Source organism: Acanthochromis polyacanthus, chromosome 17 (genome assembly GCF_021347895.1).
Source record: "Acanthochromis polyacanthus isolate Apoly-LR-REF ecotype Palm Island chromosome 17, KAUST_Apoly_ChrSc, whole genome shotgun sequence".
Lineage (NCBI taxonomy): Eukaryota > Metazoa > Chordata > Actinopteri > Pomacentridae > Acanthochromis > Acanthochromis polyacanthus.
Genome location: NC_067129.1, coordinates 6,348,074 through 6,367,645, shown reverse-complemented (window position 1 = coordinate 6,367,645; position 19,572 = coordinate 6,348,074). Strand labels below are relative to the sequence as shown.

Genomic DNA, 19,572 nt, shown 5'->3' with positions numbered 1-19,572 from the left:
TGAACATATTAAACCAAATACTGTACCAGATTGCAGTTTTTAGTTATGTGTTGCTTTTTACTTAACTTCCACTGTATTCTCACTGTACTACATGTAGTTCGGTATTTTACTTAATTAAAGGAATGTATTTTTACATTGTGGTATTTATAATTTCTAGGACAAAAGAGGGCTGCAATTGACATTATTATTATTTACACTATCAACTCATCTGCCCACTTTGTTTATATAATTTCTGAAAATATTGAAAATATTAAGTGATATCGTGATTTCTCAGATCACAATGGCACATGGCAAAAAATAAAATAAAAATCACAAAAAAAACCAAAACAAACAAACAAAAAACTAAATATTCCAGAAAAGATTCCATTTCTGACCAAAAATATTAAACCTACTTACTATTAAATTATTATTACTTTGCTTTATTACACTGGTCTTTGGTATCATTACAATAAGCATATAGTAGGTACATAAAAATACATATGACCATTAATTTCACCCACTAGTACTGCACCACAGATGCAGTAATACTAGAAATATATAACCAGGGCTATAAATACATAACCAGGCCTATTAAGAATTTAATATGAAGCGGTGCAAGTATTAGCACTAGCAACAGCAGTAAAAGTAAAGTAAGCTGTGGTACCTGCAGAACAGTCATATTGTTCCAAGCATCTAATAAAAGATGTCATCATAAATTGCAGTATATGTGCAACTATCTCCCCTCCTGCACCTTCAGGTTCATGAAATCTCTCCTTGTCAAACTCTTAAGACGACCACATCAAATCAGCGCTGACCTTCCACTACTTTAGTGAGAATTATGTGCTTGAGTGATATCTGCACCAGTAGAAGTCAAGAAGGACACAAGCCTTCAAAAAACAGCTTCTCCAGCAGCTTTGACCTGTTTTGGTATTGGCTGCACATCCTTTTCTCTTCTTTTTTCCTCCTCTCTCACTTTTTTATATCCTCTTTTATCCTTTATGTATCTCTCCGCCCCATGACCTCCATCTTTGCCTCGCAGCATCTCAGCCAAAAAAAAAAAACAGGAACTAACAGCGTCACTTATTTACATCCTCTTGCTTTCCCCCTCTCTCTTGCAAATTAGATGACTTTAATTTTGTAGTCTGTTTTCCAGTGTCCTAGTTTATCACTCTCAGACTTGTGTTGCGACTGCAGTCGTGCTGCAGAAAGGTTTGGTGTCATTACAGACAAGAAAGGAAAGAGGTTAGGACTTCAGTAAGTTGCAGAAACGGAGGCTGCCTTTGATTCTGACCTTGATAATATTATTCTATTTCTTGGCCTTTACTCACTCTTCAATCCATATCCCTTTGTGCTTCATGGTCTGTCCACCATGAAATAACAAATGCCTGCACAGAACACCAAGAGCACTGATACTCTACCATGCTATGTTCCTCTAAATCTGTGCTCCTTTCGCTGTGCACCACAGGCACTCTTTTATATGCAGGTGGTGGTCGATGGGGAGGAAAACAAGAGCCTTATTTTCCCAAAGCAATCTCTTTTCCTATGGCCTATCACCATTCCCTGTTTTCAGGTGTTAATTACTGGCTTATTAGACTGTCAACGGAGAACGGCAGAGAGAAGGAGAGAGAGGAAGCGAGAGTGAAAGCAGCAGGGGGAAGGGAGGGTGCCTAAAAAAAAAGTAGGACACAGGAATACACCGGGCACAAAATAATAAAAAAAAAAATCGTCTCTTTGTAAGAGTGAGCAGGGGAGAAGGGGAGGGGGGTGCTGTATAGAGCAAACACTTGTAAATGTGAATACCGTTAGTGTATGGGGCGGGTTAGGATGTGCGCATGGAGCATGGGAGACGGGATGGGGAGGAGTGTAAATTGGTATTTAACTTCACAAAAGGAGGATTCTGGCTGAGTCAGAGCATTTTTCCTCCCACTCCTGCCCATCACAACTATCACCCAGAAGCAAGAGGGAGAACTCACAGGGAGAGAGAGAGAAGGAAAGAGTGGGGGGATGAAGGGAGCAAGAGATTAGAGGGAGCAGCTAGTATAGCAACAAAGTCACACCACAGCTAATGGATTGTTTCAGCACTTCTTAACCTTTAAGAAGTGCTAAACGTCTAAGATGGAGCTGCTGTCATCTGGTTAAAAACTTGCAACATACTATTACGGTGAATAAATGACTGTTTTCATACGCAGCATGAAGTCAAGGACAACTTATTGTGCACCTATTGTGTAATATTTTCTTTTTTAGTTGCTGGTAAGGCGTAATAAAATGAACGCAGTCCTATAAATATGACAAGAAGCCTGCAGTTCAACCATAAAGCAATATTTAAACACTGTCTTATTACGTTTATATCTGCATTCTCTCTTATCTCATGTTGTGTAACTTTTTCTGTGAGGATGGAGTGTTACTCATCAAAACAATTTATGCATTGGAAAGTGGAATAATTTCACACCGTATGCTGGGGCTTTCACAGGTGTTTTATTTGATCAGGGATTCAATGTCTCAGCAACAATAAAAACCTATTGGCATTTAGGTTTTATTGCTTTTTGCCTCCCTCTATCATTTCTTGATTAAACCAGGCAGGAAGTGACAAGCATTCTTGTCTCTGTGGCATCATTTTTTTTAAAAAGGAATTTGATAACATTCTCCCTTTAATTTGCTTTGGATTTGTGCTGTTGAACCCATATGTGTCGTAGCCGTCGTCACACCACCACTGGGAGATTTCACGCACGTCGTGATGCCAAAACAGTATTGTGACGTTTCCATCTTGTCTCTGTTTTTAGTGGATTTCCTTAAAAAACAGCTTTTTTTTTGGTTTGGTAGTGTGACAATAACACAACATAGCCTTGAAAACCTAATTAAATGTTGAATATTTATGACAGGAAGCTTACATGTTTTCTAAGGATTCAAGATTTTGTACATCTTTGCAAAATTTATGAAGAAAAAGAAAGATGAATGGAAAAAACTGGGACTAGATTACTATAGTATAAGATATTTTACATTTCTCAGGACTGAACTATTTTATTGCAGCAGAACTGTACTATCATTACCTATTCTAGCTGTCCAGTTGTGTGGGTGAAAGCATGCTTGTATAGTCATGAATTTATTGCTTTGGTCCCCATTCACAGCACCAAGGATCTAAAGATAGAACAGTGGTGCACTCTGCCATCCTATAAGGGGAATCCTTAAGCATCTTAAAGGGTGACTGTGCTTACATGATTGTGTTTATATATATATAGACTGTGCCCATGGCTCTTCCGTGTATTTGTTTTGCTGACTGTTTCGTCTTGCCAAGCCACTTCCTTTCAAGCATAATGCCTCCAGATTTGCCCCATCAAAGAATCATCTGGAAACTGTGGAGCTCCGTAATCTGAAGGAGGCCACTGATGTGTCCCTCGGCTTTCTCCACTCAAACTGAATCACACAGGCGGGCGCACACAGACAACAGGGGCCGCACGGCATGGCTTTTGGAAGGTCACTCTAAGAATAGCTTCCAATACATAAAAAAGGCCTCGTATGCAGTGGAGAGCACACAGTGAAATGTGCATGCAGGCAAATGGGCATAGAAAAACATGCAATAATTCATGGACGAGCACAGACCGAAGCACTCATACTTGCTAACACCGCACAGATGTGTAGCACCGGCTGATGCGCATGGGGTGCATTTGTGCTCAGCCAAAAGGATAGGAAATTAACCACCTCGTGTCTCGCTCAAACCGTCTCATTATTCACTGCTGAGCAAACTGAGGTTAGTTTGTAAAGTAAATGGCATCGATTCCTTTTATGCTTGGAAGGAAGAGCATCTTGGCCATCTAAGCACTACCTTTTTACGCTTATTTATTCGAGCAATGCGGAAGATGGTTGCCGACTTCAGAGCCCTGCAGTGGTATTTGGATGTTAATGCAAAAGCACCACACTGGCTACACTATTCAGTGGAACTGGATAAAGAAAAACTAATCACCTATTTCTTGGTAAAAACTATTTCAATCCTGGTTCTTCCCTCCATTTAATTCCTTTACCTCCATTTAATCTGCGAACATTCTATAATGTTTTTATGCGACCACTAACCACCCTAACCTACTATTGTTTCTGCAAACTGGTCACTACTGATGTGTCAAGTATGATACACATCCTCATAAGCTTGACCTTTGTCGATGTCTGTAACATGGATTCTGTCATCCAATGCCGCTTTGATGGACTGAAAAATGCCACAACCACCATCCAGCTCCATCCCCTCACTCCTCCCTACCGCTTGTCTGCATCACCTCTTTCTACTGCTTTCGATTTATATTTACTGTCTTGGTCGGCGCTATGATATCAGTGATCTTCCCTGTCCTCGAGCCCAGCAGAATGGTGACAACAGAGCTGCCAGCGTCAAGATTAATCCAGTCACCAAGGGGTTAACTTTAGGGTTAACAGCATTCACAGCATACCTAGTGAATCGGCTGTCTGACATTCCAATCCTCTGTATCTTGTAGCTTTGCTTTAGACTCGCCACTGGTGTCCTTTCAAGGGTCCTTGCTTGTCATAAGCAGAAGCGTTATTTATTAATTTATTTCTTTTTATCCTTACCCGCAAGTGTGTGTGTGTGTGTGTGTGTGTGTGTGTGTGTGTGTGTGTGTGTGTGTATGCAAATGTGTGTCTGTGTTTGTAAATGCAGGTATAAGCTTCCAGGCAGTGCAGGCAACCCTGATGTGAAGTGACATGTTGAGAGACCAAGCCTTTGGACACTGGCTGAGGGAGGGAAGAGAAGCCAAATAAAAGCAGACACAGCCTTTATAAAAAGCTACAACGCAACACTACATCAGAGCAGCAGATGGCACGCCCCCTAAGCCCCTTTCATTACAATATCACTCAGTCTATCTTTAATCATGCACCACTTTCTATCATGTTTCTTCTTTTTTTAAATAACATACTCCAAGAATACAAGCACAGATACATGAATGTGAGAGAGGAGTACTGTGACAGTGTTGAGCCTGGGAGAGATTGGCTTGTCTCAAAAAATGAGAGGCAATCTCTTCCTCTCTTCCTCTGGCTATTTGCTCCAGTCATCATAGTCTGGATCGGGCCAATTCACCTGAATGCCTGTCTGCTTGGCTTACTGTTATGTGTCCCTCTGTTGCTTCATCTGACCTGTTTTAACGCAGTTTAACTGATTGGGCATCGTGGTTGAAGTGGAATAAAAAGGGTGTTTTTTTTTTTAAAGAGTAACTATAACTAACTATAAAGTCCCAAACAGGGCAATGACACACAATTAGCTGGCAGGGATCCAGTTGAAGGACAACCTCCTTGTTCTTTACACCACATCCACGGCTAACACAGCTCCTTCAGTCCAGATTAGAAATTGCAGTATGATGACACTTCGCTCAATGTCAAGGACCTCAAAAACAGCAGCAATAGAAGTAGCTGTGCTATTTAAATTGTTATTTTAAATTGAATTTAAATTTTAAATTATTTAAAATGTTGAGCTACTTGTGTGGCACATTTTATACAGAGGTGCATATCTAATAGCATCATATAAAAAGAAGGAAACAAACTTGTCATGTAGGGGATCAAAAAAATAAAATAAAGAATTGTTGCAGTACCGGGGGACAAAATCATGAAATAAATTACAAAACTACAGTACTTTGCAAATGTTTTGATTCACATCTATCAAGTTTCACAATTTGAAAGGTGTCCTATGGGTCCCCAATTCATTCTGCAGCAGTGCAATGATCCCAAACATGCAGCCAGAGTCACAAATATCTATTTTCAGTGACGAGAAGAACAATGAGTTCGAAAACAGATGGTGTCTCTGTCCTACCTGACATACCTTAAAAAACTGTAAGTGTACCAAAGAGAACTGGTGCAGTTTTAAAGGGTTGTTGCATCAAATCTATTCAATGTACTGCTTTTAAATTCATCCTAAATGTGTTGTCCTGTAGGTCAAACAGAATTTATATTGAATTTACAGCAAAAAATAGCAAAATAAACAGCGGCCATAGCTGAGATCTACTGTCAAAGAAGTGAGTTTATCATTTCAGTGAACAAGACAGTAAGGTAGAAAAATCTAAACCCCTCAATTAGATGTTGCTAGTTCTTCTTGCCATTATTGTTGTGTTTGTGAAACTTAAAATGCATAAATGGAGCTGACAATGAAACAGCATATTAAAAAATTGTCCTAGATTTTCACTGCGTGGCGAGTATTTGAGATGACTGGGTAATTAAAATGCCCAAACTGGCTGCTTTTTGAGACAGATGTTGTGTTCACGAATCTTTAAGCAGGTCAGATACCCAAACTGACTGCAAAATGAGACAAGAGGTCTCTCAGCCACAGTCAAGGTTCTCTGCTCTGACAAGAGAGCAGATGGCCGTTTGTGGAAATAACAAACCAGATCAAAGGGAGAGCGAGTCAGAGGACTGCAGCTCATCCTCTTACGCAGATCTCCTTTTCGCGTTGTCACTTCAAAACAGGAAAAAGAAAAATTTTGCAAACCTTTTTTTTTTAATCAACTTGCACTACTGCATTTTGAGCTTGATGTTGTAACTGATTTGCTGTATACACACCAAAATACTCCGCCTGGCGCTTTGTGTGACCCTCTGTTGAACTGTGGCAAATTACAGAACGGCTCGGTGAATTCAGACACTCCTATGATTGCTTGGTGTAGGAGTGCATGCATGCATGTCTCCATGTATTTCTTACAGCCCTTGGACTGAAAAATTAGTATTTCACTCTGACAGAAATCAGACTTTGTGTATCTGATGCCATTTTTAAGATGAGCACATAAATATCTAAAACAAACAACAATATTATAAGAGGTCGGTAAATTTGTTTCAGTGTATGTATCTAAATCAGAGTCGAAATGTGACCGAAAGCAAAGCAGTGAAAGCTGACGGTTAGTGGCGGTTTGTCAGTTGTTATCTGTCACATTCAGAGAAGAATGGAATATCTAACAGGAAAAACAGCTTCTACACCCCCAGAAAACACTCCAAATAAACAACATAATATATAAGCTCTGAGTTAATTGTTCATCAGAGGAGAGTGCTTCACCTCTTCCACCTGGCATGATAAACTGCTTTCAAGTTAGCTGTATATTCATGTGCATGTCCATAGATAGATTACGGCAATAATACGATCGCAACGCTATAAAACTTCCATTGGACGTGTCTACAATATAGATACAGCACACTTACAGCAAGCTGAGATAGAGCAAATTCAGTTGTAAAGACATTAAAACTATATACAATAGTGATTTTACTTTATTAATTACTGAACCTGCTACCTGCATCTCAAAACACAGACAGGGCTGTTATCTTAAAAAGGTTGTAGTGTGCCAAATGGCATCCTAATGTGCAGATGGTGGCAAGAAAAATGCTGCAAATTTGATAGATGTGCAGATGCACTTGAATGAATTGAATCTCTTATAAAAGGACACTGAGGGAAAACAGAAAACACTGCTTCCTTGATGCTATTATATGACAGATGTTTTGTTTTTTCCAATAAAAGGGGCTTTTAAGGGAATGTTTGACTTGCATATGAATAATATACATTTATTTAAATGTTCAGCCCATCTGGATAATGTAGCTGATGTCAAGAGAATGAACTCTCCTCTGGTCAGAGTTAATCTCTGGCTGGCCTTTTTTTGATTCACATTACTACCAAGTGTACAGAGTGCATACATTTTCATCCAGGGTATCACCAACATCTCATGAATACAAATATAAACAAATAAGGTTGTACATGCAAATACATTTTGGTTCTTTTCTTAAAAATAAGCACTGTCCAGGGAAAGTAGCTTCCAGCAAACACCAATATTCCTGCATCATTTTTGAATAGAATTTACCATAAAAAACACCCCAATGACACACATTTTCCGTCATTGGTCGAAAACTGTAAAAATAGCAGTCCTTCATGAAATCCTCTGTAACTAGACGTGAAAAAAAAAACTTCTAAGATCTGAGCTTAAAATCGTGACATTTCATCAAATTTTAAAAATTCAGTTGTCCTTGAAGCCATTAGTGACTCAGCTGCGACCAACAGTCACGGCTGAACTGGGCTGAATTGCAGGCTGTGCTTACACAGAGCAGACTGGGTCAAGTATGGAAACCAATAAAACATGTTGGTAGTAAAATATGTATAGCATGTAGCGTGACCTGTTTTGCAGTGCTAGCAACATGTGTGGGCACACAGTAAAAATGTTGGATATGCTGTTTCCGTTTCTTTCAATTTTTGAACTAAACAAAGAAATTTGACTTTAACCCATAAGAACCCACGGTAATACCAGTGTAACTAGCACTTTGAGTGCCCCAGTCTCTTCCTATTAAAGCTTTATGTCTGACCTTAACTCCTTAAGTCCTTTAAGGAAAAATGGGTCTGGGTTTGTATGGGTTAATTTTTTTTCTTTTTCTGTTGTGATTTATGGCATACCTTTGCTATACTGAACAGAATACATTTATCTCTACTTCTGGCCCTGGTTATACTGTTTCTATGGAGGTGCAGGGCTTAAAAAATGAGCCCACAGCAAGTAAGAATCTGACAGAAGAAAAACCAAACTGTTTGAAACATTACAAATATGATTAGAGACACCAAGAGTCTAATAGTCTTAAAATTCATCTGTTCAAGTAAGATGGTAATAGAGTGACATTGTGAAAATTGTATGGGTCATAATGCAGAGAACTGTAAATAACTCAAGTGGGCAATATCCATTGGCATGAATGGGATGCCATTTTGGAACACTGTTCCAATCCATTTGCTTCAGTACTCCCATCGCTTCTTCAAATGCGCCATCCCACTCTACCAGAAAATAGTTCTAATGAAAATCTAGCTGCCTGTCCTGCGGGGGAAGTGAGATATAGGTAGTCCTTATAGATTTTACCTGAGGCAGTGGAAGCTAAAAGTGGATTAAAAAAAAAAGATGGATTGTGCCTCAGTTTCTCTAAAGGTTTATGTTGTAACTCACAAATAGAAACCGGATCGGTATACAGATCAGCCATGGGTAGCTGTACATAGACTTGGAGGAGGTGTGTCAGGGTTGATGTAATCACGGAGAAATTAACTTTATTTATGAATGTGTTGCATAGATATGCATGTAGATAAGCCTAAAGTGATGCATGTAGGACTTGCATGTACGAAATTCCCTTACTGCTTGCTTTTTCTTCAGATTAAATATATCATGCCCAACTTGGATGTTGGGAAATGCAGCAGGAACAGGTAAGCCTTATTTTGTTGTCGAAATTACAACTGGCCAGTGTCAAATGCAGGGTGTCAGAGAACAAGCCTTTCCCGACAAATAACACTAGTTTGCTAGTGTCAGAAAAAAAGAACGGATTGTTTTCTTACCTGAGACAGTCCTGACGATCTCAGACGTGTTCCTCAGGCCCACGAAGGAGAACTGGTAGAGCCTCCAGGAGCGAATGTCCCCAACCTCCACTGAGCTCCTCTTCCACTTGTACACAATCTCCTCCCTGGGGTAGCCATCTGAAGAGGACAGAGCAGTACGAATGACACAGAGCTTAGTTTGAAACTCTGAAAGCTGGGTGCAAAAACAATGTTTTTCAAAGACTTTAACATACGTCCCTTTTAGGGAAATATCTTAAGACTTGACTGCTCAGATATGCTCACTGTTACAAAAAAGAACGAGGTAAAAACAATGCGGTGCAACGCTGTTCAATATAAAACAGAAACAAAAGCACAGTCAGTTTTATTTTAGAGTAATCCATACCCACAAAGTCAGCTGGCTTGCAAATAAACCTTTTCATGAAAGAACCATTATGTAACGGACTCCTGCACAACATGATGATATACCCTTTCCATCTGTAAGGAGAAGATGTCTTTCTCACTGGAATACTGAGCTGACTTAAAAACAAAAATTACACCATTGATCTATGAGTGGGAATGCAGTAATTTTATTACCTCCGCTGCATACTACGGCTGCACGATAGCAATCTTGTCTACAAGTGATTCACTTGGATGAGCGGATGCAATGTCATAATCCAATCACGTTTATGAGTATTGAATGTTTGTCTGCATCCAAATTTAGAAGTAAAAAAGACATAGCTAATCATGTTTTAATGTAATTGTAACAACTTGACTAAACAACTTCCTCAGTACAGGTGTCAAAATCTGCCTGTCGCCATCTTCTGCCAGTTCCCCTTAGATTTCAATCTAGTGCAGTCTTCAGTGCAGCTGATGAAGGAGTATCTTGAATAATGCACATAAAACTTTCCTCAGTCTAAACTTTAAATGATTTTTATGACTAAAGTGCTCTCAGACATCCAGGAATGCTCGACCTCAAAGGAGCAGGGGATGAAAGGCTCCTTCACTGGTAATGCATTCAGGAGACATCATTGATTCAGCATCTTTTTTTGGAAACTAGGAAAACAATGCTACTCCAGCTGTATGACATGAATTTACCTTGAGCCTAATAGTATTGTTGTAAAAAATAAAAATCAACTGTATCCTGTGTTGCTGTAAATTTTTTCGATCAAATATAATGTGGTCAGATCTGATCTAATTGGATTCAAAATTACTGCTACAGTGGCTTCACTGGAAGATCTACCATGCTTTGTTGCTTTGTGGCACGTGTTGTGAAAATATGCCACGTGATAAATTGCTGCACACTGCTCCGCCCGCTACTTCAGAGATTGAGCTCATGTACTGTACATCAAGCAATTTTCAAAGTTCTGAAAACATGCATGGCTTTCATCAAATTTAAATGAATGCCTCTATTCCATTTTTAGGCCTGCTACCCCCTCGGTTTCTCTTTCTTGTGCTCTGGAGCTATTTAGGAAGCCTTTTCTCTGGAGAATATCCCATGGTGCATCTCTCTGTAGATCCATAGTGGCCTCATTAGCATAACCTACCCCCCATCCACTCCTCACATAGAGGGACTGACTCATTTGGACTTGTGTCACTTTTTGAAATGCCTTGTAGAGCAGCATTGACAAAGTGCAGGAAAATCACTCAGAAGTGCCTTTGGTCGAGTTAGCAATGATAAATCCATCATTAAATCCCTTTCCTGAATGCCAGCACATACTGTGAATGAATTAATGAATTGTATAACCCTCTGAACTCCAGGCAGTTTCTGTGCATTTTTTTTATTTTTTTGTTTCTGTTGTATGGAAACAGCATAACCATGGCTAGAAGAATTCAGAATTGCCTTTTTTGTAGTTTGACACAGTTGTCATGAATCATAAAAAAAATGAGAAAATTGAACTTGAATTTCTATGATGAATGTTTATATAAATATATATATATATATATATATATATTTTTTTTTTTTTTTTTTTTTAAATTCCTGAATTAACATTCAGTTTTTTTTCCCCAAGTGCCCACATGTGTTACTATTACTGGATAAAAAAATGGCTCTATAATCTGTTTCTATTTTACAACAGTTTTCACTTGTTTCCATATTAGTCTCCTATCTGCTCTGTGTAAATGCAGCCTGTAGTTCAGTCCAGTTCATCCAAAAAGTCCCTGTGACTGTCACAGCTGAGTCACTAATGACTTCACAGTTGAGCTGAGGAGCATAGATTTTTTATTTATTTTTTAACAGAATCAGATTACAATTTCATTGTGGCCAATTTTTAAATTAGACATATTAAAGACAGATTAAAATGTTTTTGATGAAATATGAAGATTTTTAGCTTTGATTTGGATCATTCTTCAGAAGTGTTTTGTTTTACCAATGTTCCACCTCCTTTACACTGGCATACACTGTACATCTGCACATGCAAACCTACTTTCAACAGTGCATAAATTCACATATGACTCGGTTCACTATTTTTCGAGTGCTCCGAAAGAAGTCATGAAATTGCTGCAGCTTGAATTCATTTCCTTTGGCCTACTGGATAATTATTCCTTAAGCAGTGCTCATATTACGCTTGTTTATGGCCACAGTCCATGTGTGTGTGCATTTTAGATGAGACGGAGGAAGTCAGGGAGGAGTGAACAGTACGATATCAGCATATGGCCAAACTTACAGCTTGAAAACTCCAGGGGACATGAGTGCTCATCCATTGGGAAGTTGTTCAGTTTAAGCTGGCACTCAGCATCGATGGTCAACCTGCAGAGACAAGAAAAAAAGTGCATTAATTATATGTATATTTGGACACACTTGCATTATATATTTACCAGTCTGTCACAAAACTCTGTGTGGTGAAAAACTCAGAATTAACAACCAAACCTTATCACCAATGACACGAGGAATTATTCATTAAAATTTTTTTTAAAACTAAATTGATGTTTTTCACAGCAACACACTTCTCTCTTTTTTTCACACTTGAGGGAGTTTGAAGGCAAAGTCATTAAACTTCGTCTTAATGAGAGAATGACCTTAAATGACTTTACCCATCCATGCACTCGCTATTGTCATGTATCATTGTGCTCTGAATCACAGCGGTCATCCTAATTAACCAATGGTTAAGTTCCGAGTTCCTTAACAAATTAATGAAGTGGAGGGGTAGTGTTCTGCATAGGAGAACATCCATCACAGCTTGATTGAGTCCAGAAGACTTCACTTTCTCTCCTATTATCACAAATGATATATTGCGGTGTCAGTGCAGATGTCCGCTTTATTTATGATGGCACGCAAACATGGTAATAAGCACAATTAATATCTCCCCTTTAATCAACCAACCAACCTGTTTTACAAGCGTCACATAGTTCTGCGTCCGTTCCAAGGGTATTACAGTCAATAATGGTCTATTGGAAGGTATGTGGTCAAACTTATCACTAGGCAACTAGTAGTCTGACTTCCAACATGGAGGATACAGGTATATGCAGATTTTCTTTGCTACCATCAACCACACTGATAATTTCAAGTTTATTACTGAAATGATACTGAAGAACAAACCATAAATAATATCCATCATTCCACAGCACCCAAACATGTAACTCTTCTTGCATGTGAATTGATGCATGTTAAACTTAAAATGCTAAAATTAATATTTTACACAGCCTGTTCAGGACAATCACTGTAATAAATCATGCATGGCCTTAAATGGTTGGGCACTTCAGAGTACCTCCACAGTATTATTTGCTGCTTGTGATGGACTCTTGGAAGAGCAGGAAGCCCCTTATTGGCAATAAATGAATGTTACAATCTAAGAAATATTAAAAAATAATTTAAAAGAGCTCCAGTTCTTAGTCGAGCTTGAAAGTGAACGGGGCGAATTGCCATATTTTTTCACTGTGATGTGTAAGTTTTTCTTTCTTTCTCTGACAAAACTAAAATTAATTGTTCATATAAATAGATTTAGTTTTTTAGCTTTCTTTCCAAGATGAGACAAAAAAAATCTTTTTTTGTTTGAACCTGCAGTGTGAAACTTTTGTCTCCCCTACCTGGAAGTGAGACTAACGACACGGGCACTGTTGATATGTTACCATGTATGCCTGACCCTCATGTGTTTTCTTTTTTAGACTAAAATCCTCCTCTGAATGCAGAGTTTCTTGTTTTTCTGGAGCTACCAAACCAATCACTACTAGTCAACATAAAACACATTCCTCCTGGTTTTTCACTGCCAGTATAAAAAGGGAATATTAGCAGTCAAGGAGTTAGATAACCAGCAATTGGAAGCAATATGTTCACTTAACTTTTAGTGTTTGTGAGATGTGTTGCCTGTGAAATAGTGCTGCAGGCTGAGTATCGGATCCAAGCGTGAACTAACCGTGACGTCACCCGTTGGTTTCAACACAGAGAAAATGAAGCCCGGATTTTGCTACTTCCTGGTCGCCATTTTGGATTTTTTGGAGCCAGTGACGTACAAAGCGTCATCAAATAGACTGGACCGGAGAGCAACTCGGGGCAGGACCAGTCAATGGGACTGTCAATCAAGTACAGCCACGCCCCCTGGCTCCGCCAACTTTAACTATTTATTTAAAATTCAGTATTGATTTATTTTAAGATCGGCCACCTGAGCTGTAGAAAATCAGTCTATCAAATTTTATTTTTCCAAAAATGAATTGGGGTCTATGGAGCAAAAGTTTTTTGGAGCCAACCCAGCGGACGGCGTGATATTGCAAGTTTTTGACACTTCCGGGTGGGCTTCAGTTTTGGAGCCAGATGCTACGTCCATCTTTATATACAGTCTATGATCGGATCCAATAACCAGCCAGATCGACAATGTGTGGAAACATCACCACAGAAACCAGGTTTAAAACTTTGCTAAATTGCACAATACAGAGATTTAACTTGCACTGATAGGCTTAATCTGCATAGTATAAACTCAAAGGCTTAAAAGTGACAATGTTCATTCATATGTACAAATCCTATATGTTAGATTTATAGTAAGAAACACTTCCTCTTATCATTTAGTCACAATATATGTACACTATAATAACTGACAATGTAATTTTTCACTGTGAAAAATGGTAGCAATAGCTGGCAAGTTTAGAAATTCTAAACCTTCAATTGTCTCTTGAATCAAACTGTCACACAGTTGCAGATGAAATAGGTGAAGCAGAAGATCTATTACTCATATCTCATCTCAGACACTGTTTTACCTGAGGGTGTAGAGTATTCGTCCATCATTCCAGATCCTCAGCATGCGATTGGGTGTGGTAATCCAGTGGGCATCGGCCTTCTTGGAGTTGCGAAAGAAAGTGTCTGGGATCCAGATCTTCCCAACCATGTTGCTGTTGAGACGCAGGACCTTCATCGTGCTGTTGAATTTTAACCTTCTGTCGTACCAGGTCTGAGCAAAAAAGATGTCGATGGTGTATTCCTGATGGCACAAAGCACAGTTTTACGTGAATTAACCTCGGTTTAAAAGCTGAACATACTCTACACATTAGAAAAAAATCTCTGTCAGGGAAAGAAAACCCTGCAAACTGTACCGCTTGTATCCAGCACTGTCGACAATGCCAGCTCAAAAAGCACTCAAGCAGGTCTGTTTCTCTGCTTGAGGGGAACTTTTTTTATGGAAACTTAATGCTGGAATTTAGATTTGCAAGCACTTTTTCTTTCGACAAGATGGTGTCTAATTCAGGCCAAGAAGTCCTTTTGTCCCCACTAAAGAGCACTGCTGAAAAGGACCATCTTGACGCCCTCAACCTGAAAATTAAATGTTCACCGGGGCAATTAATAACTCCCATTGTTAGACTGAAGTATTACCCAACCTCATAACCTGCTGCCTTGGCAGCACTTTGTCCTGAGCTTTGACAAAACTCGTGTCTCCTATTCAGGCCTTGTAAGAATGGTGTCAGAACATATATATGAAGGAGGGAAACCTAGGAAATAGAGACATGGCCAGGGTTGAAAAGCTAAGAGCAAAGGTGAGATGTGATCTGATGTGAAAAGGAAAAGTAAGGCAGTCAAAGAGAGGGAGCTATCAGTGTTATTTATTTTGTTATTTGGATTGGGTGAGCCCTCAGGTTCAAAGTGAAGTGCAGCAGGATAGGGCAAAAAAATTGGGATTTGTGTGCAAGAGGGCATAGAAGCATTAACTTCCTGACAAAGCTTAGCTCGACAATAAAGTCTAAATCCATGCCAAAGAGTTCTAAACGAGATTTGAAAAATATTTCCACCAGGCAACATTCCTATCCTTTTTTTTCACCCCTGCAAGAGGCAGACAGTTCAAATCCAATAGGAAGAGAAAGTTTGAATGCCTTAGGATCTTCTTCTGGGCCCCACTGAGAAGGATAAGCATCTACTTTTTTGTGTTAACCTATATATAGTCTCGGATGAATCGCCCTTCCAGTTCAAACTGTTGCACATATCTAAGAGCAGCTAAGTAACTGTTCAGCTCCCGTGGCTACAAGGCATAAATTTCAGATTCCTCTTCTTCTTCAAATCTTGACCTTTCTCTCTGCTAGTCTGTCCCATTCCTCCCTCTCTCTCACACAAGTTACAACTTTGCCATATATCAAAGATTTCCAACGCATAATTGAGAAATCAAAATTGTGCTCATGCTAAGATGCACACCCCCGCACCATCAGTCTATTCTCTGCTCTCCAGGAAAAAAAACGACCAACCTCACCACATTTGTCATGTCAGAGTGTGAATGCACTGGCCCGACCACACGTATTACATATGAATGTGAGGCAATCAGTCAACCTTTCATGTCAGCAGAATGCCCTCATCACACACGCAGCAGTGCATGCATGCAGACTCGCTAATGTGAGCACGAACACAGATTTTCAAACTGATTCCATCAAAGCTTCTCTCCCAGCATCACTGTGACTGCAGTTATTGAGAGTGGGTGTTTTAGCTAAGACTGAGTGAAATGGAACGCCATCGCCATGTAGAACAGACTGCTCTGCAGAATTACAATAGAGGTTGGCTCTCAGCAAGGACATGCAACACTGACAATGACACCAAAACAATGCTGATTTAAAATCTGCGAGGGACTCTCAATTTCCAATTCTTTCCTCTTCTTTTTCCTTCTATTTTCTCTCCTCCATCAGAGTATCCTTTCTACCCTATTTTGGTTGTCACTTGTGCATTACAGCTGTATATTTCCTAACTTCACATTACAAGAGGTAATCAGAACATGGAGTAGGGTCTTCCCAGATGAATCAGCCAAAATGTAGCACTTCCAGCATTTTCAATTCTAAAACTGTGACTCGCTAATAGGAATACACTGACAGGATTTTTGGAAGATGATACAAATAACCAGCTCTCCCACACATTTTGGCAAACAGAAATGTGCAGTTGTGTAATGTTGGACTGACTTGACTTGGCAAATAACAAGATGGTTAAAAAATAACATGATTTTGTTCTGTTTTTTCTATGTTGCCACCAACTGTGCTGTCTCAGAAATACAAAAGCCTCATAGAAATTGGGGGGGGCAAAATAAATAAACTTGCATTAAAGTAACATTCATAGAAAAACAACAGTGATGCAGTCAGTAAAGAGAAATAAATTTCATGCAGCCAGTTCTGGGCTTTTACCAGCACAGTGTTTGCCTCCTACCATAATGACAGACAGATGATCTAAAGCCCAAAGAAATCCTGCCTTCAAACCAGACCCAAGGAAAGTCACAAATTGTTATATTTATTTGAACAAACCACAAAAAGCTGGAACAGGTGACACCTCAGATTGTTGCTGATGCATTTCTTGGCAAATATAAAGTGAGAAGATCTTAGGATTTGCCAGTGCACGCAGCCATTTGCAAATATGCTGCTTTGAGTTCTGGCCCGCGTGTTGAAACACAACATGGGTACCTGTTAGTCAGTATTTCTTATTCAAAAATAGGAGCTGAACTAAATGGACCGCATTCATCCATTTATCCAAAGGCCAGAGCCATTGTTAAGAAGCTGACTGACGGTGGCATTGTGTTACAGGGGCAGTGGAACAGAGTCGTGATTGAACCAGCCAGTCGTGCCTGACATCAAACATGCAGTATACCTCTGCTTTCTTCAGCAAGTCACTAAATCCTGGTCAAAGCTACTCTCTGGATCAAGACATACACAAATTTGCGAAGGAACATTTTCCCTCTTTGTCAAGCATTCAGTTTCAGTCTGATGATTAACAACATGGTTGACACATTGACATTATATTTTAATGTTACTTACCATATTGATGGCATTTACTGGACCGATGCTGTTGACAAACATGTCTGTGTGGATCACTGTGGGCTTGACTGCAAAGAAGCACAGGAAAATACATTTTAGAGAGAAGAAATAATAGTCTTTGTACTCGCATGACAATTTTCAGGCAGGTGTAGTTGCAGCACAAGTAATTGAAGAAAAAGATGGGAAACAAGCACCCTGTAGTGAATGTAAGTGAATGTGTGACTATAAAGCTGATGGAACACATCACTGTTCAGTCAGCTTGTAGTGGATAAACATGTTGTCCAATGCATATCTGGTAAACAGCTTCATGCTAATGTTGCCATAGATGCTTGTCAGGTATCAAATTCGAAACATTCTCTTTAAACCAAAGTTAGAGCCTGAAACAGTTCATACAAAAAAATTTGTATCCTGTTGGAACACAAGAAGGCAAATAGAAAGAAGTGGCTGTGGAGAAAGACCTGGCAGTGAGCAGCCTAAGTCTCCCATCAACTGGATTAAAAAAAAAAAAAACAACTGAGAAAATAGAACAAAAAGTCTTTGAAGAATTCAATGTTTTACAGAAGACAGACTCAGTCACTGTTAAGGAAATATAAAGTGAATGAGATGCCACCCAATATGGCATTCAATTCAACCACACAGTAATATGGTGACATGAAGTAATCCCAACATTCTTGACCACAAGAACAAATTATCAGTATTTTATGAGTTCTAAGGTATTCCAGATAGTACTACTGAAATAGAAACTCTGGGTCAAATGTACCTTTGTTGTTGAGTAGGCTACATCAGAGCCTGCAGGCCTAACTTCCTTGCCAAACAGGTTTCCTGCCAATGCCACAGCTAAACTCCTGCCACAATGTCTTTTTGCCCTCTGAAAAATCCCTTCTACATTTTTGACTGTACTCCCCTCAATAAGTGGTGATTTTTCAACAAACAAACATGCCACATGGCAGTAGAGCAACTGTTTAAATGCCTGATCTTTAATTGTGGATAATTATTTTTATAAGGAAATTAGTGCATGCACAATTAATTGCATGTACGATACACTTTTCATGTATGTAAATAAGTAAGTAAATAAATTATGGTTGTTTGTGCACCATCTGTCCACCACTGTGCAATACACCACTTGCTGTCTACTGCCTTTGCTGCTCTAGTGAGTTAGAGAGGGAGGCATCAGACAAAGTGTAGCTGAGGAAATTCGACAGCTTGGTGTCAAATGGACATCCATGCTCTGTCGGAGCTTCTTGAGTTCGCCTGGATCAGCTTCTACACTTTGCTATCTAATGTTTATGGATGGCTGGACACTACATCTGAGAGGAGAGTCAGGTTAAGACTCAGCTGGCCCCAAAGCTTGATGCGGGAGTCGTAGTGAGTGTGAGAGAGAGACTGAGGGAGTGAGTGCAGGTTTGCATCCATTTTTCATGTCACTGACAGGCAAACCTGAATGTGCATTCCACTCCCATCCCTCCAGACACCACTCGCACATGCATGGACGGTGCACACCGATGCAATGCTCTTAATAGTCGGTCTCACATATTGTTCTCAACAAATAACTGTGGTAGATGACAGTTATTTGCAATCTGTTGAAAATTTGTAAGACAAATATAATCCTGGACTAGTTTATAAGCAAAACCATGAAGTTGTGGGACTCGCATGACTACAATGTAATGGCAAATTTAATTTTCTTATATCATGCAGCCAGCTGGAGAGTGAATCTCTCTCATAGATACAAAACAAGGTGCCAAAGAAACCTTATTCCAAGATGCCAGTAAACATAAAGTGACTACGCAAAAAAATTTTCAAACTTGCTGTTTGAAACAACATAATACATGCCAATACACCCACAACAGGCATTGTGGTAAAAGGCTGATCAAATGAGCTCACAGTCTCTGATCATCACCATGCATGTGCTGCTGCTGCTCTCCATATTTGTGAATGTATTGATTTTTTTTTTAAACTAAAAAACATGCTTGATCAATGCCATGGATGTATTTTTTCTCAGCATTTCTCTGTCCAATTTGCTTCAGTTTTCATATGTACACTAGACTCCGTGCCCATTAAAATTAAATGAGCAGCACAATGCACTTCAAAGGGAAGCTGTGGCA

General features: G+C 39.3%; 1 protein-coding gene across 4 annotated transcripts in view; it reads right to left on the bottom strand.

Annotated features, from left to right (window-relative positions):
- The window catches only part of gabrg2 (gamma-aminobutyric acid type A receptor subunit gamma2), a 51,495-nt gene that overhangs the window by 18,991 nt on the left and 12,932 nt on the right, over positions 1-19,572 (bottom strand). For all 4 annotated transcript variants that reach the window (XM_022206147.2, XM_022206148.2, XM_022206149.2 and 1 more), the window contains exons 3-6: positions 17,471-17,538; positions 14,459-14,679; positions 11,938-12,020; positions 9,296-9,433 (exon numbers count right to left, since the gene is read on the bottom strand). In XM_022206147.2, coding sequence (XP_022061839.1) covers positions 9,296-9,433; positions 11,938-12,020; positions 14,459-14,679; positions 17,471-17,538 — 510 coding nt within the window. The remainder of the gene's footprint in view (positions 1-9,295; positions 9,434-11,937; positions 12,021-14,458; positions 14,680-17,470; positions 17,539-19,572) is intronic.